The sequence below is a fragment of the Ursus americanus genome, chromosome 9, assembly GCF_024610735.1.
Source record: "Ursus americanus isolate L20-20 chromosome 9, mUrsAme1.1.p, whole genome shotgun sequence".
NCBI lineage: Eukaryota > Metazoa > Chordata > Mammalia > Carnivora > Ursidae > Ursus > Ursus americanus.
In genome coordinates, this window is record NC_142135.1 from 17,225,367 (window position 1) to 17,246,944 (window position 21,578).

The 21,578-nt window shown below is 42.9% G+C and overlaps 1 protein-coding gene across 6 annotated transcripts in view; it reads left to right on the forward strand.

Moving 5' to 3' along the window:
- LOC148109424 (uncharacterized) overlaps positions 1–21,578 on the forward strand; it is a 325,915-nt gene that overhangs the window by 186,243 nt on the left and 118,094 nt on the right. For all 6 annotated transcript variants that reach the window (XM_087864653.1, XM_087864650.1, XM_087864654.1 and 3 more), the window contains one exon: positions 20,489–20,547. In XM_087864653.1, coding sequence (XP_087720779.1) covers positions 20,489–20,547 — 59 coding nt within the window. The remainder of the gene's footprint in view (positions 1–20,488; positions 20,548–21,578) is intronic.

The following is a 21,578-nucleotide window of genomic DNA, read 5'->3' on the forward strand; positions in this document are numbered from 1 at the left end:
AGGAACATATCTTACAGAAATCCTGACACATCTGTACAGGGAAACATGTTCAAGGTTGTCCAGTGCAGCGTTAATTTAATAGAGAAAATTTGGGAACAGTATAAAAGTTCATCCACAAAACAATGGAAAGTAGATTGTGTTAAATTTACACTGTGGATTATTTTAAAGTCATAAAAATAAATCAACTTGATCTATTATGTATCAGCATGGATTGATCTCCAAAACTGTCTGTCTATCTATCTATCTATCTATCTATCTATCTATCTATCTATCTATCTATCTATCAAACAAGTGCTGCAGAAGTCATATAGGGAGAGAGACACAACAAAATAACAAAATACAAAACATGAAAGAGAGGCTACATAGTAACTCTGAGGTACTGGTTGACCAGGGAAGGAAGGAGGGGGGAAGAGTCCTGAAGAGGGGAACTTAGTTCCAGGGAAATGAAACTCTTACTACAAGCTTTATATCATTAGCAGCTTTAGACTGGAGGGATGCTTGATGTCTTATCTGATGAATTTACCACCCTCTTGAAAACAGAAAGTGCTGCAAAGTTAGTGAAAACCTAGGTATGGCTGAGACAAGATGAAGACCTGTGTTTAGCTGAAGAATTTCAGACTTGCTAAAGCTCCTCCAGTAAGATCCAAGTCTCAATCTCCAGTTTTCACTGGGAGTTGCTGTTAATCAAGAAGTCTCTTTTTGGTATAGTGCTCACAAACGGGTCTCATCCTGAGAGTCAGTGATGTTGTGTCCTAGTGGCTGCCTAGAGCACTTGGCTCATGCTCTGAGGCTTCATAGGGGCTCAGTGAGAAAGCATGCCAGGATTGATTAGTAATGTCTGCCACGAGTGAGGAAAAGAAGAGTGGTGCTGACTGTTAAGAGTATCTGCAGTGCTAGACTGAGTGAACCATGAATCCACAGATGTAGGAATCCAGATAACCCTGTAGCCTCCTTCCCAACCCCCTTCCTTCATCTTTCCTAAGTTTTTGATAGTTATGTTTAATTTTTTAAAATGTATTGTTTATCTTTTCAATTTAAAATAATATACTTCCTAATGAGCAGATGAGGATACTGAGGCCAGAGAGACAAACAAGGTCTTTCGTTGGAGGAGAGATGGCTGTCCAGGGTGACTGAGTCCAGCACCACCACTCTTTCTATGTTATCAAGCTGCCTCCTTGACAGCCCTTGCGTACCAGTGGCATTCATTCGTTCGTGCATGCATTCATTCATTCTTTACATATTGATTTGATGAAGGCTTTGTACCAGGCACTGCATTTCTCACTTACTTCTTGATGTGGAGGTGGACGTTTGGGAGGCTGCTCTTTCACTACAGAAGAGGCATGGTCAGGAGACAGTGCCTGCTTCATGACCTTTGGAAAGTTCCTTCTCTCCAGGTCTCTGTTCTTCTCTAAAACGGGGATAAAGATAAAAGTCACACCTATCAAACTTGTTGTAAAACACTTCATGAATATTAGTGGTTAGAAACTCCCTAGTATTAGGGAAAAATGTAAGTTTTTATGAAACTTTCTCAAACTTTCTGGATCATAGAAATCTCGTATTTAAAAGTGCTCTTGAGTAGTTATGAATTGGAAAACCAACTTTAGATCAACTTTGTTTGGGGGGGAGAGTTTCCTCAAAGATCCAATTTCTGCTCCACCTCAAGGTCTTTTGAAAACTGCTCTTTCTGGCACACATTCACTCCCCTCTTCCTGTACACCCCAACTTTGCCCCAGAAGAGCTGCTTCTCATCCTTCCTCAGAGAGGTCTTCTCTGAGAGCTCCCGCCCCAGTCACCTCCTCGCAACAGAAGCTGTAGGTCTCTCCGCAGAGCATTCTTATATACCTTATGACTTATTGTTTTCCTACCAAGCATTTGTCACTATTTATATTATTTGTGTGCTAATTTGTTTAATGTCTTTTCTCCGTTAGTCTATGAACTCCCTACAAGTAGGAGCTTTGCTGTTTTAGTCATCATTATGTTCCCAGCACCTGCACTATGCCTGGCACCTAGACGGTATTCAGAAAGTGGCAGGTGGGTGGATGAATGCATGGTGGGAAGCCTGACTCTGGAATCATAGGGCATGTGGTAGATCCCTGACTTCCTGCTAGCCTGGTAAGTTAATTTCTTAACTTCTTTGAGGCCCAGTTTCCCCATCTTTGAAAGTGGAGGTGGGTGGGGGGATGGGGTAAGTGGGTGATGGGCATTAAGGAGGGCACGTGATGTAATGAGCACTGGGTGTTATATACAACTGGTGAGTCACTGAACTCTACCTCTGAAACCAATAATACATTATATGTTAATTAATTGCATTTAAATAAAATTTAAAAAAAGAAAGTGGATGAAAATGTTTCTTTAAAATGGTAAAATAATCAATGGTTGCCAGCAGCTTAATGGGGAGGGAGGGAGGGATGAATCGGGAGAGCACAGACAATTTTTAGGGCATTGAAACTATTCTGTATAAGACTGTAGTGGTGGAAGCATGTCATTATACATTATTGTCAAAACCCCCAGAATGTACAGCACAAAGAGGGACCTCTAATGTAATCTATGGACTTTAGTAAGAATAAAGTGTCCATACTAGTTCATCAGTTTAAGCAAATGTACCATACTAATGCAAGATGTTAATGATAGGGGAAATGAGGGTGGTGGATAAGAGGGAAGTGGAAATTCTCTGTACCTTCTGCTCAGTTTTTCTGTAATATGAAAATTGTTAAAAAAAAATCTAACAATAGCAAAATGCTTCCTTAGAGGACAGCTGTGAGGGTCAAATGCTTAGCACAGAACGTATAAATCCCACTGTAAATAAGAGCTCCTTTCCCGTAAGAACAGTCTTTGGAGCTTTTAGGTAATATTCAGTTACTCAGTTTTTGTGGCTAACCTTGGAGTGTCAGCATTCTCTAAACCCACATGTCTAACCAGTTTGAGGGGCCTGTGAAGGTATCTTTGTGGAAAACAAAAATGATTTTTAGATAGATTTCAAAATAAGCTGCAAAAAATTTGACATCCCTTGAAGATCCCAGCAGAAGCCTTTATTTTGCATTTGTTGTGAGGTAGCTCCCAGGGCTTCCCGTGCCAAGGGACCGGCTCAGAATCTGAGTGACAGCCTGGATCTGCATCTGTGTGCAGTGCGGACCACATGGGGCTTCAACTGACACGGCAGATGCCAAGCCAGCTCGCAACAGGAGACAGGCCAGAGCAGTCCTGGGACTGATTTGTGGGTGGTTCTGAAGCCCAGGCTCCTCCAACAAGTTCTGTAATTGCCTTGCACATCCCGCTTGGAAGTGGGCCTGGAGCGTGGGTCTGCTTAGATTCTCTGTCTGTGCTACCTTAGGACAGCTCGTCCTTGTCCCATTTTCCCACAAACCCATAGACCTCCCTCTGGGATCATTTTTATTTTTTTGCTAAAAAAATTTTTTTTAAGCTATAGGGAAGATAAATTGCCCATAAGGAAGAAAAACCAGAAACTAGACAAAGAAACAATAGACTAAATTAAGCCTAGGGACTCAGTTTGATTTCCCCTGTGGTCATGAGCTTTGATTTCTAATCTTCCTCAATCTGGTTTCAGGTTAAAATCATAGACTGTCAGAGCTGGAGACTCACCCTGTCTGATTCCCTCTATTTCCAAAGCGGGGCTTCACAGCCTACAGGGGTGATGCTAATTGCATGGGGCAACTCAGAGCTACAATAGAAGACACTATGCCTGCCTTTGGTCTTTTGAGCTACCTGTTTCACAGCTAATCTTTCTCTAAAGAGAGCCTTTTCCACTAATAATATACTACTTTTCCCCCATAGACCTCTGGGAGGAACGAGACACGATTATTTGCCAACAGACCCCGAACCCTAGATCTATTCCTTTAGATTTATCCTTTCTATCATCTCCACTTATTTTCTTCTGATTTATGATAACAGTTGCATTTTGTTAGAGGCAAGGGACCTCCCTTTGGTATATTTTAAGTGTAGTCTCTGCTAGGGATGTTGGAGAATTGTGTGAATAAATTTTTGGGTTGGCAGTATTAACAGCCTTTTACTTTAGTGATGAGAAATAGTCATGGAGATCTTGAACTGCACGGCCGAAGTCATACATATTGATGTCTAAGTATGAGCCAAGGAGTCAGACTGAAGACTCCTCAGGTCAGCAAGGACTCACATCAGAAGGCAGAAGGCATCTGCCAGGGGGCTGTTAAGGTGTGTGGGGAATAAAGTAAGGGTTGGACCATTAAGATAGTCCACTGGACAGATTGGAGGTTTAGGCTGGGCTTCCTTAGCCACTCTTTGTCTGGTTTCCTGAGGTCTCTCACTTTCATTGATCTCAGCATCTCATCCTGCAGGGTTAGCCTTAGCCTCACTCACAGATGTTCCACTGAATTCTGAGATCTGTTCTTAGGATAGCTGATGCTGGCTCTGCATGCCATTGGTATCTGTGTCTCCTTAGGCTCCATGGGGACCAGAGTGCAGGAGGTATGATGGGAGAATGGCTTGTTGGAGGCCATGCCAAGAAAGAGGAGCAGGGATGCTACTACTCATAGTTTCTGGGGTCATTGAGACAAAGATGGGGGTTCCTGAGTTACAAGATCTCCCAAGGAGCTCCGGTCCTCTGCCCTCTGAAATGCCTGTACACTGTAAGTGCTTAGGTGCCCTGTGTGGCTTCAGAGGAGGTGGGATGTCTAGATGGGGTGAGGCAGGAACAGGATGGCACTGAGGAGGCTCCTGTGTGACCTTAAGCAGAGTACATAATGTGTAGGCAATGATCTTCTCACCTGTAAGAAGAGGGGTGATGGAATGCCTTCCAGGGTTCCTTGCAGTCCGGCCGCTCAGAGCTGCTGTATTCAGCTCTGATATCAGGTTCCTCTTTTGTGCTCCTAGAACTATTCTCCCCATCAGTTACGTTGCTAAAGGATGGGCCCAACCCCAACCAAACCAGCCCTTCCATCCACTTCATTTCTACAAAGTGGTCAAGTGGATGGATCCTTGCTGGTTGTTTTATGAAGATGAGACACTCTTCAGAGCTCTTTCCTGCACAGCTGGCAGGCAGCCCATTAGAAAGCTCTGATTTGTGTCCATCATGTTCCCTTTTTAAAACCTTCAAGTGACTCTTCACTGCTTATAACCTAACATCCAAGCTCCTTTGCATGATCTACATGGCCTTCCTTGACAAAATGCCAGACTACTTCTCCAGTGTCATCTCTTTCCATCTCAGCCTTGAAACTAGTGTCTTATTGAACTTCCTCACTTTCTTATGTGTACCTTAAAGTTTCCCACCATTTGCCTTTGCTCGCACTGTGCTTCTGTCTGTAATGCCCAGTCCTTCTCTGATCTTGCATTTCTCTCTTCAGGATAATGCTCATCATCCTTTAGAACATAAGCCAGACATTAACTAAATCATAATAAGTAAGAGAATGAATGGAATAAGCATCAGATGTGGCATGGAATACTGTGATTTTTTGTTTGTTTTGTTTTTATGTTTTTATTATTATGTTTAATTAGCCAGCATATAGTACATCATTAGTTTTTGATGTGGTGTTCAGTGATTCATTAGTTGAGTATAACACCCAGTGCTTATCGCCACACGTGTCCTCCTTAATACCCATCCCCTGGATACCCCATCCCCCCACCACCCTCCCTTCTGTAATCCTTAGTTTGGTTCACGGAGTATGGAGGACCACAGGGGAAGGAAAGGAAAACTGAATGGGAAGAAATCAGAGAGGGAGACAATTCTGTGATGTTTCCTTAAAATCTTTCAGAATCCATGAATTCTGAGTGAGAAGGAGATTCAAAGTGGTGGTCCCATCCTGAAGTAACCCTGGGTTGTGCCTGGGTGCAGAATTTTGACTTCACGACATTGTGACTTCTTGTCTGCTGCTTGTCTGCTAAAGATCACTGAGATATTAGCTTCATCTTTCATAGGGATAAGAAGACCTACAGCAAAGGGTAGTTATGGGGATCAAATTGGATCATGAACGTGAAAAAGCTATGCAAATGTTAATTAAATTACTTCTGCGTGTGGTCAACAACCTGGGAAAGTTTCTGGTACATAGTAATTAAGTGGGTGGTTAATAAATCTATAAATAGTCAGTAAATGAGTGAACGAGCAGCCCAGAAAATTGTAGACAAGTTGGGGAGAGTACCACTCTACTTCCACAACATCTATTACTACTATTAGCTAACATTTATTGAGTGTTCTTTATGAGCCTGGGCTCACATGTTGTGGGGCCCACAGTGCATCATTAATATTTAAAAGAATCCACTCTGGGGGCCCCTGGGTGGCTCAGTTGGTTAAGAGTCCAACTCTTGGTTTCAGCTCAGGTCAGGATCTCAGGGGCCTGGGATTGAGCTCCGTGTCATGCTCCGTGTTTAGCGGGAAATCTGCTTGAGATTCTCCCTCCCCCTGTGCTCCTCCCCTTGCTGTCTCTCGCAAAATAAATAAATAAAATCTTTCAAAGAATCCATTTTGTAGGTAGTAGTATTATAGATTATAGGTAGTAGTATTATAGATTTAGGAACGAAGGCATATTATGTAACTATTCTGAGCCAGATTATATTATCCTCCCTGATTCTTCAACCTTTTGTAACTTTACCACGTGCTTTTGTACTTCCTCCCACTAAAGGGATAGGAGTCTTTGAGGCCCCTTGATTTTGGGTTTGGGTGTGACACCAGCTTTGACTAATAGAATATGGCAGAAATGATGGTATGCCAGTGCCCAGATGAGACCTTGGAAGACTTGTGTGTTTTTGCTTGCCTTCTGGTGCTTTTACCATTGCCATGAAAATATGCCCAGATGCTGGGAAATACAGTTTGCTGATTCCAGGAGTAGAACAGGAGATGTGTGGAGCAAAACCAGCTCAGAAAAGCTTTCCTGGTCAACCTGTAGGTGTCTGAGCAAGTGCTGCGGAATCAGAAGAGCCACCTGATTGAGTCCAATTCTTGACTGACCCGTAGACATTCAGGTGAAGTCAGTGCTTATTGCTGAATGCCTCTGAGATTTTGTGGTCATTTCTTAAGCAGCAAAAGCTAACTGGTACATTGTCCTGGGTTACAGAGTTAGGAGTTGACTAAGTCAAGATTAGAACCCGGATTTGTCTGAAACCAAAACTTCACCATTATGCCGTGGTTGAAGACCTATGAGGGAGACCTGACCTGAGCAGTTCCTAAGGGAAGGTAATTAACAATCACTACTATTTCTGGGATGCCAGCTGTGTTATCTTACTGAATCTACATACCCATCTGCATTCTACAAGCCAAAGCAGTAGGTTATTATTTCCATTTTGTAGATGAGGCTTGGAGAGGTTAACTTTTCTTTCCAGTGTTCACATACTATAAAGTGGCAGAGCCAAGATTTATACCCAGTTTTCTCTGTCTCCAAAGCCAATGCACTCTCTGCTTCTGCTGCATTTGGGTCGGTTTTCTGGTATGCGGTTATGTGACTGTGTGTGTATGTGTGTGAACGTGTGTTGGGAGGAATTTTAGGGGGAGTTCCTCCACTCTGTTTTGTGTCCTTTTCTTGTCTGACTAATTTGCCTACAAGGTGAGGATCCAGTTACCAAGACAGAGTGTGCTCCATGGCCAAGAACACAATGTGTTCTGAAATTTCTACCAAGGGAGAAGGGAGTGTTGCCTTTTTTTTTTTTTTTACTACATTCATGCTTTTATCAATGGCTATCATTGTTCAAGTTTTCGAAAGTCATCTTTTTTTTTCCTGTGTGACATTTTCTCCTTTTTCTTAGCAAATTGGCATGTGGGAAAGCGCATTGCATCTTTTAAAAGGATTTTTCAAGATGCATCACCAACACAGCCCTCCTAGCAGACTGCTCATGTTTAAGCCATTGTCAAAATATGGCATTCTGCCATTGGTGAGAATGGAACTTGTCATTTACTCCAAGGGCTATTGTGGAAATTTGTCTTGTAGTCGTATCCCAAATCAGCAAGATTTATTTTCCTCTCTTTATGACATAGTCACAGCTCTTACTTCTTTGAGTTGTTTAAATTGTGAAAACCAGCTTTTGGAGATGAGGATGATGTAAGGTGCATGACAAAGAGAAGTGCAAGAGGGTGGACGAGTTCCGTGGGAATGTATCTCTAGTAGGATCTGTAATCTAAAGGCATTTGTGGCCCAAGTAGAAATAGGCATGTCTGAAAACCACTGTCTATGGCAGAGGTCAGGAGAATAAGAGGCTCCAGGGCATTGTGGGGTATAGTGGAGAGCACAGACTTTGGAGCTAAACTGGAATAGAATCACAGCTCTGCCATTTAGTGTACATGTGAATTTTTTCAAGTTAATTGGTTTCTTGGCATTTCAGTTTCTTTATTTACAATAAGAAGTGTTAATTGGGAATCTTTTAGCTTCAAGTGATAGAAGGCAATGTGAACTAGCTTAAGAAAAATATACCCTATCAGCTGGTGAATCTAACTTCAGTTATGACTTACTGCAGGTTTTGCTGGCTTCAGGTATGGCTGGATTCAGGGGTTCAGAGTGTGTCATCTGAGTTCCTTTTTCCTCCATTGCTCAGCTTTGCCTACCTCTGCTTGATCTCAATCTCAGATAGGCTTTTCCTGTCTGGTGGCAAGATGGCCCCAGGATTTTCAAATTCCTCAGAGCTCATGGACTCAGAGAAACAGCAAGTGCCTTTCGCAATGTGCTTGTGATCTACATATGGGAGTGACTGTGCTAGATGTCCTTTGTGTGTCCTTCCAGAGAAACCCCCCAGAAAGAGGAACCCTCCTTGGCTTTGGGAGAGTGCATGGACCATGTCAATGTCTTCCTTGCCCTCTGATTTCTGGATTTGGCTGATGTGGATCCCTGGCAGGATACTGAAGGGAGGAAGGAGAGTGAGGTTGGGGTATTCATTTCCTCTGCTTCTTCCCTGAGATGTTCCCATGGGTTGGCTGTGTCCCTCGACTGAGGGTAACACCTAGTAACTGTCTCTACATGATGCCGTCTGCCTCCACATTCTACCCACTGCTCCTGCTTTGTGCCGCTTCAGGATTAGGAGTGGCACCAGCCCTCACAACCTCTACTCCTGGGGTACTGCTCCTTCTCATGTAGCTTTTCCACATGCTACATTTGGAAAATAGTCCTGTTAACCTGTCCTCACATGATTTAGAGTGTGCTCTCTGTTTTCTGCTGGGATCCTGACTGGTACAGTAAGCAATGGAAGTGTGGAGAGACTGCGGATGTAAGTTAGGCATCGGTGTCCAGATGCTTCTTTTTTTAGCACGTTCCCCCACTTAGCGGTTCCTCCTCCTCACTCCCTTTGCACTTATGTTCACTCCCATGGACAGCTTGCCTGTTGTGAAAGAGGTTAATGTTTGTCTCTGGCACTCACCTGGAGGCAGCAACTGTAGTCATTGCAATCTTTTACATTTGCAAAATGTTTTGAGATTAAGGAGGTGTGTTCACGTATAACCTTGGAAGAATTTGTTGGCATAGGTGTTACAGTCTATATGTTAGATGCATGGAAACTACAGTTCAAACGGGTTAAATAGATCACCCAGGTCACAGCCAGGAGTGGTCGAACTGGACTCCAATCCTGGGTCTGTCTAATGTGTAGTGAATAAGGGGACATAATTAACGCTTAGTTGTGTGTATCTTGGGAGACTTGAGATAGATAAAAGATAAAAAATCGTGATCCTCCATGCAAGCAAAGCCATACCTGGTGATAGGGTATGAAGTGATGGGTATAGAGAATCATAGGTGGAGCTAAATGGCCCTTCTTAAGAAAAGTGAGGGAAATAAACTCATGCTCTCTAGCAAAATCTTTAATAAAGTATCTATTTCTCACAAGTGCATCGTGGAATGGGTTTTTTTAAAAAGACAAAGCAGAGTGTCGAGCTTCATCAATGGAATGGATGAGAAAAGAAGTTGCCGTACGGGACACCTCCCTCTGGGTTATACTTGCAAATGCAAACAGAAATTATTGCCATTGTCCCAGGAGTCTGAGGTTTGCTTTAGACATCAGAGCACCCTGTGTGATGGGAGCATGAAGAAATGGCCGTTTGTGAATAAGCAGCCTGCATCAGAGCGGCCATGTGCTGGGGAGGGTGAAGCCATCAATCAGGATGGTGGCTCAGCTCCTCTTACACCTGCGACAGTGACAAGGCAGTCTGCACAGAAGACGCTGTCCCGAGGTCTGCCCCTAAGTGCCTTTGCAAAGCTGTCTTCTAAAGAACATTCGTAGCACCCAAGACAGCCATCCTTAAACTGATGAGCAATGACTCTTCTCTGAGGTTCTAATGAAAGCTTTAGAGAACGCAGCGATTTCTAAAAAAGCCTTGCAAATATTTTTCAGTGGGAATATTACATTAAGTGGTAATCAAGGACACAAAGAAACATCTGCTAGGACAGGGCCGCTGCACTGGGAATGGGGGTTTCTGAGCTTAAAGCTAGAGGGGAGGGGTCCCCCAGGAGTCTCTGGATGGAAGCTTCTAGGACTTCCCAAAGCGCAGCTCTTAAAAATGTACTACCTGCGTTCTTAGTTTATGCCTCTCTAGGAGATTCGTAGTGTCAATTAACACCTTAACAGTTTTGCCCTTCCTATTAGCTGAAAATCATTTTAAAAGAAAAATTTAAAATTTGTTTAGTGTTTGAGCACGTGGTTTGGACTGTTGTAACACAACTTCATAGAGATGTGTTTCTCACTGTTCTGGGGGCTGGGAAGTTGAAGATCAAGGGGCAGACAGATCCACTATCTGGTGAGAGTCCTCTTCCTGGTTCATAGACAGCTGTCTTTCCACTGTGTCCTCACCTGGATGGAAGGCTGGCCTCCTTTTTGAGGGCACAAATCTCATTCATGAGGGCTCCACCCTCATGACCTAGTCACCTCCCAGAGGCCATCACATTAAGGATTAGGTTTCAACATACGAGTTTTGGGTCAGGGAGACACAGATATTCAGTCTCTAGCAAGGACAGAGAAAATTGTCTGTTCTCTCCATGTGTATATTAATAAGAACAGTTTTCTGAGATAGACCAGTTTGGGAAATCCTAGTTTAGAAGATATAGACGTGCATTGTTCAGTGGGGTAACCGCAAGGCACATGTGGCTCTCAAGCACCAGAAATAGGGTGAGTCTGAACCGAGATGTGCAGTGAGGATAAAATGCACACTTGTGATGAGAGAACAGAAGGCAAGGGTAGGACAAAGCAGAAGTGGACATCTCACAACCCCCCCCCCCCAGGTGAGATATATGTGACATTCCTCAGGCACTCCTGGCTGCCCTAAAGCTAAGGAAAGGAAAAACAAATAGTTAACTTACAGAGAGCACTATCCTGTAAGACCTGAGTTTCCCTCAGAATGGCAAGGCCTCTGGTAGCCTGTGAATCTTCTTTAACATATGAAAGTACTTTCTCGAAGAAGCCTCCCTTTTTCCTTACCTCCTCCACCCCTCCTGACCCTGCGGCAGCAGCTCCTTCAGCCCACGGGTCCTATCCCCGCGCTTTAATAAGCCACCATTTTGCACCAAAGATGGCTCAAGAATTCTTTCTGGGTCATGGGCTCTGGACTCCACCCCACTGAACCTCACCTATTTTCCAAAACCACATCACTTAGATTTGGAAGACTTAGTATGAAAAGTAAAATTTTTTGTTAATAATTTTTATATTGATTACATGTTGAAATGATAATATTTTTGATATGTTGGATTAAATAAAATATATTATTAAAGTTGTTTGCTCCTGTTTCTTTTTGAAAATGTGGCTCCTGGAAAATTTCATTCACATACGTGGCTTGTATTCATGGCTCACACTGTATTTCTACTGGACAGTGCCCACACCGTGTAGCTGGAACACCCCTCTCTTCGCCATGGCTGAGCCTCATTCTTGGCCTTGGCTGGTTTTGTTACTCACTGTTGCCAAGAGGAAGGGGTGCACCATGCCACACAAGGCCATAGGGGAAGCATGAGGGCCAGGTAGGAGGCAGAAGGAGTAAGGGAAATGAGAGCCAGAGCCTGTATTGTGGTTTCCCTGCAAAGAAGCAGGTGAAGCAACGTAAACAGGTTTAGGGTTGGCTACTTTAAATCACTTCAGTTGGCCCAGAAGTGTGGGGCTCTCTCCAATTCTCTGGTATCTGGAAGGAGGGGGTGTGCGGTGTGGGCTCTAGATCCGTGAGTTTGCATATGAAAGGCATGCCCCTGGACCAGTCCCTTACTGTCTTCAGGAATTGGCTAGCCTTGGAAGGAGCAGTCTCTCCAGGGTCAGCGAGGTTCCAAGTTGTCAACATTAGAAATACAGAAAATAAAAAGACAGGATTAATACACCTACTCTTCATACACATCTATTTTCTTTTTTAGCACTAATCTCTACCTTGTGTATTTTGTATTTGTTTATTTATGTATTGCCTCTCTCCTCCGCTGAAGTATAACCCCCTTGAGAAAGGATGTAGTGCTTGTGTGTGTTTTTACTCCTTTTCTCTCAGCACCTAGAAGAGTGTGTGGCACAAGACAGGAGCTCAGTAAATATTTTTTTAAACAAAGGTGGAATGGATGAATGAATGACTCAGGTGAGGGACTTTTTCCTACTGGACTCAGATCCTACCTCAGAGTCCTCTTCCATGGGTGCCCCAGGCAGCCATGATGTCATCAGTCAGGATTGGCATTCTAGATGAGGCCCGTTCACTGTGGGGCTGCAGAGAAAGCCTTTTCCCCATTGTCTCTGCAGGGTGTACGTCTCCTGAAATGGACTCTTGAACACATTCGCTGTGGTAGCTTTTCTCTGAAGACAGCTGCCAATAGGTCCTCTCTTGCCTCTCTGCACATGTATCTCTGTCTACGTAGAAATGGAGTCTGTTTCTGCTCTCCTAGAACCTGGGCTGGCCTGTATTTTGCTTTAACCAGTGAAATGTGGCAGAAGTGACAGTGTACCAGCTCTGGGACCTGCCTTTAGGAGAGGTGGCAGCTTCTGCTTTCATGCACTCAGAACCAGCCGCCATGCTATAAGGAAGTCCAAGTTCTATCCTCTGGGAGAGAGAGGACATGTGTAGAGAAACTGGAGACTGAAATCCCACCTACAAATGCCAATCACCTGAAAAACTACTGCAGCCCCACAGCCATCAGCCAGCACTAAGGTCCAGACCTTTGAGAGAGGCCTCTGCGAGCTTCCAAACCACCACAGACATCATCAGCCTGATGTATGAGTGATGCCAGAGGGACATGGTGTGGAGCAGAAGCACTGCCAGTTAAAGCCTAGATCACAAGAAATAAACTGTGGTGGTTCTACCCCACTAAGTTTTGAAGTGGATTGTCATATGGCAAAAGATAATTGATAAACCCATCTTGTCCTATATCCCCATCCTCTGCTGATGCTCACCTTGTCCTTGGCCCAGGCAATCGGCCTGCACTGCTACCATGATAATATGACTTTCTTCCTCTCCAAGGCGGTATCTTGGTCTGTTGTGGAGGCCAGAGTCGAAGGTTTGTATCCATGGGGCCTCACCTCTGGCCCGCTGCACAGTTCTGAGAAAGGCGCTAACAGAGGTAGAGACTGTCTGATGGGGTTTTGGAGTCAGGCCAACCTGAGGTCCAGTTACTGCTCTGCTGCTTCCCAGCTTCTGAGCCTCAGTTTCCTCTTCTATAAACAAGGGTGGTCACCCTTCACTGGGCTTTTGTGAAGATGAGAGGTGACGCGTGTGTGTGAAGTATCTGGCACAGAGATGGGAAACAACCAGCCCAAACAAGACTCACCCTCAACATTTCCCTGCATAAGGCTTTGTCTCACTTTTGGAAAAGCTAGGCATTTCCAGCCAAGCGCAAGGAGGAGAACTAAGACCTGCATTCAGATCTGTGGGGACTTTGAACATTGCCCCCCCAGGAAGTTCCTTCGGAGGCTTTGTTATAGCAACAAGCCAACAACAGCAGCCCATTCCCAGGAAGTCCTGCTCTCTGGGCCCTGCAGCAGGGCTTCTGCACAATAGGGGCCTGTCTGCTGATTGCCATGAGAGTGACACATGGCTTTGAAAAGCATATCTCATGGCCTGTGGAGACTCCTTTCAAATGCTCTCCCAGGGCAGACTGTTTTGTAAGAAGACAATGAAATCCAAATTTACCAGTTACTGTATTGGGTGGTTAGGGAAGGAAACAAAAGTTCTCCAATTAATTGTTCATCTTAGGCCATTTTATTGCCTCTAAGCATTGCCTTTCCCTCAATAAAACCAGTACAGCAAGGAAGTGGCTGTGTGGATGCTGACAAGCTAAAGTGAGGGCTGGCTGGAACTCATGGTTAAGAAATAGGAGCTGTCAAGTTGGCTTTCCTGTTGGGAAGCTGATCCAGCCCAGGAGCCAAGGATGGGCTAGTGTAGACAGGCCCGACTTCACTAAACAGACATGGGGATTAGGAGGTGCCCAGAGTCTGTGGGTACAGGGGTGAGGCCAGACTGTTATCCCTTTAGCTGTCGTAGAGGGAGGGAAGATATCCAGCAGCTATGCATGGGAATGGCACACCAGATAATGTCTGTTCCAGTTGGCCAGGGTTCCATTCTCATTGGTTGATTGATTGGTCAATGCTGCGAGTACAGCCTCTACTGAAGGACACTGGTGGACAGAGGGCAGAACTGAATCAGATTCCTTCTACTTGGCTTTAGGACAGCAAACTGGATGTATTGTTCAGTTACTCCCATCTAGCTGGTTTTCTTGAAAGTTTCCTTGGAGGGAAGCAGCAAAAGTGGTTAGAGGAATGAGCATTTTGACTGGGAACAATTATAAGAGTATTTTATTTGGTATATCTGTGATTTCAAGTTCAAATAAGGAGAAAAAGCATTTATGAGGGTAGCAGAGGCTATTCTCCCAATATCTAGTTTATCCTTTTCTTTCTGTGAAGAACCTCTAAATTTTATCTTGGCTCATGACTACTTCAGAATAAAGACTCCCTTGCTGCTGGGTGGGATCACCCAGGGTGCCAGCAAGAAATGATGACACATTCATGCTGGGTAATGGACCAGATTAATAAAGTGACTATTTACATAGTTGTGTGTAGGAGTTTTGGAAACCCAGAGGATTATGTGCAGAGAACTGGTGCTACTCCTACGTTACAAAACCTGGAGAGAGTCACCATGTGGAGAGGGATGATTGACAGGAGCCATCTCCTTTGGGAGAGGCAGTGGGTATCATGGGGGAGGAGTGATGGTGGGAGTGGTCTGTCCTGGTAGGTGGAGCCTGTTACCATTGACATTGTTTAGAATTGTGCATGGTCATAATAAAAAGTTGACTTTTATTTGGTTTTATTATCACTTTTGTATTTTCTAAGATAATGTACCCTTTATTGTTTGCAACCTGAAGTAGACCACTCTCACTTATGCATTAGATGGAGGGATAGAGCCAACCCCTAGCCACCTGGAAGGGAGCAAAGTGGGGAAATAGATCCTCTAACCTCACTCTCTTCCATCTTCTCATCTCCTGAGTATATCTCTATTGGCCACATCAGAAGAAGACAGAGGGCAAGGGAGCCCATTAATGTCATCCATTCAGGTGAACTTTCCAAGGCACAGAACAGGGTAGAAAAGGATAGGGAGTAAATGGGGTGGAGGAACAAAGAGAAAATATCCAGTACTGATCGAAGCTTTGAGTGGGTTTGCAACTCTGTGAAGTATCCTTAAAGGACAGAGGCGTGCCTGCTCTTCTCATCTCCATTTTCCTACTGTGAATTCAGAAGTGTTGACTGGAACTGGAACAGAAATCTTAGAGCACAAGATAAAAGTACATATGCAGATAGCAGAACAATCAGAAGGAGCTTAGGAGGGCCCACAAATTATGGAGGCTCCACGTTTGCCTTCATTCACGTGGAAAGGAGATACATTTCCGTTTTGTTTGGTCCACTGTTATTTATTTATTTATTTATTTTTGGCCAAGATCTAACTCTACCCACTGTGATGAGTCCTTCTAGTTATTTAAAGACTTCTAAATGCTATGTGTGGATAACATAGTATGAAGCCACTGCTGTCCCCCGATTTTGGTCTCTGATGTTAATATTTGTGGAACAGAATGATCTCATCTGTATTTTCTCAAAAGGAAAGATGGAGGATTTGAAGACACTAACCTTTGGATGAGGTAGCCAGAGTTACCTGTGTGGGACTACGGGTTCTAGCATAAAGGAGGCCCTTCGTGGGCTCAGCACTCTCATTCTTTTTCTCAGGAATTTAAGGATATATTTGATGTTTTATAGAGCTGTCATTTGCTTTGAATAGGGGAAATAAATAAGAGAAATATGCCTGCGTAGTGGAAATGCAGCTAGTTTGGGGTAGTATGTCCTTTAATATTCTTTTGGCTACAAGTAACAGAATAATCAAATAAAAGCGGTTAATGCAGATAGGTTTATTTTCTCAAGTAATGAGAAATTTGGAAAAGTGGGTTTGAGGGGGGCTGATTCAGACGTTCAATAATGTCAAGGCTCCGGATCAGCTTCTTTCCCCTCTTGGTAAAAAGATGCCTGACTAAACTCCAAACATCACATCTTCAAATAACAATATCAAAGTCAGGAAGGAAGGAAGGAAAAGAACATTTTCTCTTTTTTTTCTTTCTCTTAAGAAGGAACATCTCTCCTAAATTACAGCTTCCTTCATCCCTCTGCAGACTTCCTCTCAATTGTCGTAGACTAGATCTTGTCTCATGGCTACTAGCTTAAACAGTCACTGGAGGAGAGGAAAGGGATTAAAATGGCTGTACTAGGCCAATCATGATCCATCCATGGGCCTGGAACCATCTTCTCTGAGTATACCAGTGCCTCATACCAGCACCAAACTGGGGTCCTGTTAACAGGGGAGAAGAGGAGAATGGCTAGTATAGGCAATCACAGATGAAAAGAAGTAGAAAGAGTATTTAGAAAAGAAAGAAAAGGAAATCCAACAGATGATTGAACTGCAAAAAAGTTAAGTGGAATTTTAGGTGGAAGTTAGCTGAGCAAAAGTTTAGAGTCTGGGCCATGATTGGGGGACAGAAGGTTGATCTCTATGACTGAAAGGAACTGTTGGATAGGGACTTAGAAGAGAGGGGAATTATAAGTAGAAAAAGGAAGAGGTCAGTATTGATTCTCTGCTTTTATATCTTGTTCCTAGCAAGCTGAACTGCTATTTTACACGAATTAACCTGTTAATGTTTGTATTTGTCAAGGCTGTGGTAGGAAAATAGGAAAATGATGGCTCATTCCAATTGGACAACTGAGGACAATTTAATACAGAGACTGTTTATAAAGATGTAAGCAGGGTTTAAGGAACCAACAAGGCATACTGTAGAATCTTAGGGCTACCATGGGTGTGGCACCATTACAACCCCAGGACCGAAGAGGCAAAGGAGGAGAATGATTACCGCAACCTGGAGAGAGATGTAAGGAAAGAGGTGCCTGGGGCGCCTGGGTGGCACAGCGGTTAAGCGTCTGCCTTCGGCTCAGGGCGTGATCCCGGCGTTCTGGGATCGAGCCCCACATCAGGCTCTTCCACTATGAGCCTGCTTCTTCCTCTCCCACTCCCCCTGCTTGTGTTCCCTCTCTCGCTGGCTGTCTCTATCTCTGTTGAATAAATAAATAAAATCTTTAAAAAAAAAAAAAAAAAAAAGGAAAGAGGTGCCTGATAGGAATTGTGGCTTTTGGGAAAGGGATATGGCTAACTCACAGCAGCCTGGCAGAGGGGGGTGTCAGGACACTACATAGCCCACCCTCATTCTCTTCTATCTCTGATATGATCTCCCCAGTCTTAACTTTGATTGAACAAAATCAGAAACTGAGGGCAAGGGAACATGTTGATACAGTTTATAGAGGATTTTTTGGGGCAAAGTGAAAGGGTTGAGAGTGGATCTTGAGGTGCCAATGGAAAATAAAGGAGGTATTCTAATAACTAAAGTAGACACATCAATTTGGAGCAATATCTCTCTTTTAGTATGGAGAAGAAAAAGGATATGGATAGTAACAGTGGGTAGTAGTAATAGTAGTAAGTTTTTACTATAAATTTTGCTAGATGAAGCGTGAGGCTTAGAGAGCTTGAATTACATATCCAAGTTAATGGATCTTCGGATTCACATGCAAATCTGTCTGTGAGGGCTTGCTCTATTTCCATCAGAGACTGGAGAATGACCATGGCATGGCATTCCTGGCATTATGAATCAGTATCAGTTGCCTATAGCTGTTAAGCATGCAGGAAGAATCATAAGGATCATAAGGAAGTTCTTCCCTGCTTTTTGGGGGGTAATATGCTTAGGACTCTGGACCCTGGAAGGAAGCTCACCCTTCCCTCTGAGTCCTCTGGTATTCTGATAGCAAGCTTCTGTCATTGTGTATCTCATATTATGAGACTATCTTTTGATTGTTAGCACCAATAGCCATTCTGGTGACCTCTTCAGAGAGAAGCTTTCCTTTTCGAGCGTTAAGCCTGACTACAGGGACTGATCTGGTTAAGCATAAAGCACTATCATGCCTACCACTCCCCTACCCTCCTTCCAAACCTGGTAGTCTTACCACATTTTCCACAGCAGTGACTTCAGGATGAGGGAATCACTGGGCTTCCAAGCAGGAAGGTATCTGGGCTCCAGGACAGGAGACTCATGGTGGCTCATGGTGGTGGCTTCATGAATCTGGGGGCTATTTATGGTTCTGTCCCTCATTCCTCCTTATTGAAAAGATATATTTTCATGTGATGTGCATACTGGTATTTTGAGAGGACCCCTCAGCTTCATCTCAGATCTGGTCCCTGAAATCATATAGTCCACGATACATTCCTTTAAAGCAGTTTGGTGTAATACAATTATAACACTAGCTATTCTTTTTTTCCCCCATAGGTACTCTATTGTATACATCATCTCATTTAATTCAAGTGATACTGAGGCTTCTAGGGGTTCAAAGTCACACAGTAGATAGTTGGTGGAGCTGGAGTTTTAAATTGGCTTGATTCAAAATCCAGCTCTCTGCTACATATTATTCATCATGGTTTAAAGTAAGATAGGGATGGATTTGATACCCAATTCATACATATGCAAGCTGTGGGATCTCCAGAAAATTATTATTTCTAGGTCTCAATTTCTCTATCTCAAAATTGGGAGCTGGGTAAAGAGGAAACAACACAGAGTAGACAGGCTGGCTAAACTTGATCTATTTTAGAATGTTTCTAAAATTAGTCCTGGAAGGTGAGAATGATTTCAGAGTCTTTCCTTGGTGGATAGCACCATGATCAGATTCTCTCATGATGGGGCAGGGGTTGGGTAGAATACTGACACTGGGGAAGAAGTCCTGAATTTGAAATAATAAGAGTGGATTTTGTTAACCACTTATTAACTGAGTGAGCTTGTGCAAGACTCTTAACCACTCTAATGCACACTAAGACTGTTTCTTTATCTGTAACATATACATGTATTCTATAAACCTACACAATATTGTTGAGAGTCTCAATTGATTAAATGATAAAATGTCATGTTATAAATTATTATATGCTAATCATGTCATTTGTTATCATAGTTGTTTTTGCCATGAAGAAACTGAATCTTTACAGGCAGAACTAATTTGTGACTAGGGAAGTGTGTTTCTTTTTTCTTTACCTGGCAGTTACATTTCTGCTGAATTATATAGAGGTGTTTGACTTTGATACATTGCTATTTTTTAAGAAGATTTATTTATTTGTTTTAGAGAGAGAGTGTGGGGGGAGGGAGAGAGAATCCTCAAGCGGACTCCCACTGAGCAGGGAGCCCAATGCAGGGCCTGAACCCCAGGACCCTGAGATCATGACCTGAGCTGAAATCAAGAGTTGGCTGCTTAACTGACTGAGCCACCCAGGTGCCCCAATACGTTACTATTCGACCGCCTTATTTGCCTTTTAAAATTTTTAAGATAGGATCCAGTGAAGAGATAGCTATCAAAGAACATTTAAATGACAATATAGTTTATAAAAATAATTTTTATAAATTTGTGTGAAACATAAGCAAATAGAAGATATTGATAAATAAATAGATTGCTTTAATCTATTACATATGTCACATAGAGGCAAGTATATCTGTAATCAACTGACTTAATTCTTCCCTGAGCTTGGATTTTCCCCTTTTCAGTATAACTGTTTCAGCCTTGTTAGTGTGGTTGATAGTGAACAGGTGTTGGAGGAGTAGGGGAACCATAGGGAAGATGACACAAGCCATGGAAATCCGCAGTGAAGGAGGGTCTTAGGGTAGTGATTTCTTTATCTCAGTCTGAGCATCACTGAAGCTTGATTTCATAGACAAGGAAAATGAGGCAAAGACATAATCTGAGTTCTGTTATGTTGCCTAGAACCAGAAGCCCCAAGAGCTCATCTGTGTATTTTTCGCCAGGCAAATCAGACTCCTGGGACATTCTAGAGAAAGTCAGCTGTGCCTATGCCATATAAATATAGCCAAATAAACAAAACCAATGATGAATTTTTAAGAGAGTAATTATAGGTCTTTGAGGTGACTTTACAAAATACATCTTTCATTGCTTGCCCCAAATGTATCTTTTGGTGTCTCTATTAGATAGAACACAGGCCTGAGATGGGTGAATCATTTCTCCTCTTTTCATATTTCAGGAACACGAGAAATATACTTTGAAAAGCCACTATCAGAAATTAAAAAGCCACTTCTCAAGGTAAGATCCGTGCAATATTAAAATTATCTTGTATTTTTGTCCTTAGAATTACTATGCTTGGTTTTAAGTATGGGACAGACCAGAATAAAGACCATTAAGCCATCCCAGGAGATTTCGGAAGTATTTGCAAAATATCCTTTAAGATATGTTGTGTCTTTAATGGATTTATATCTTGAAGGAGGAGTAGTCAATCTATCTGATTTTCTTTATTCTCATCCATGGTTTTAATGATCAGACAAAGAAGAAACAGAGGGAAAATCTATTTAGAGGCTTTTGGGTTTTGCTAACCCAGGCCGGAAAGTACCCAAACCTCCCCAATTCTTTAATTTAAATTGAATGTTCTCTTTTTGTTACAAAATTTGATGTAAAGCTTTCCCAAGTAAGGGAGGAGCCCAAATAAAGTTTAAATTAAGTTCCTGTAAGTTTTAATACTTCACTGCTGTACCTGTCAGATCCTCACAGATGAGATTCCAGGTTTGTTCCAGGTTCAAAGCAGGGGCTATGGATAAATCCTGTCCACTTCACACCGATAAAAATAGGGAGTAGTGGCTGGTTGATGATCGCTTTTTATTAAAAAATTTTTTTTTGGAACTGACTGAATGCAAGTTGGTCTTAGTCAAATTGAAGCTGTGTTTTCCTTTGAAAGCTGTAACAGAATTCAAAAACACATGGGAAATTTTTGGAACAATGGGATGCTGTCAGGAATTGTTTGGCAGATTGTTTGCTCTCTCATTCTCTCATTCATTTGTTAATTCATGGCACTGTGATGAAGTAGTTAAAAGTATAGACTTTGTAATCATCTATCCAAATTTGAGACCCTAACTTTGCTAAATATGGGGCCTTATTTAGAAGGAGCAAAACTCTTTGAGCCTGTTTTCTGAGTGGTAAAATGGAGATAATTATAGTGATACCTACTTCATAGTTTGTTTAGCAGGTGGAGTGAGTTCCGAGCATAAAGTTAGTGCTCAATAAACAAGAAGTTAAAAAGTCCACCCACCCACCCATCCATCCATCCATCCTCATATCTGTCA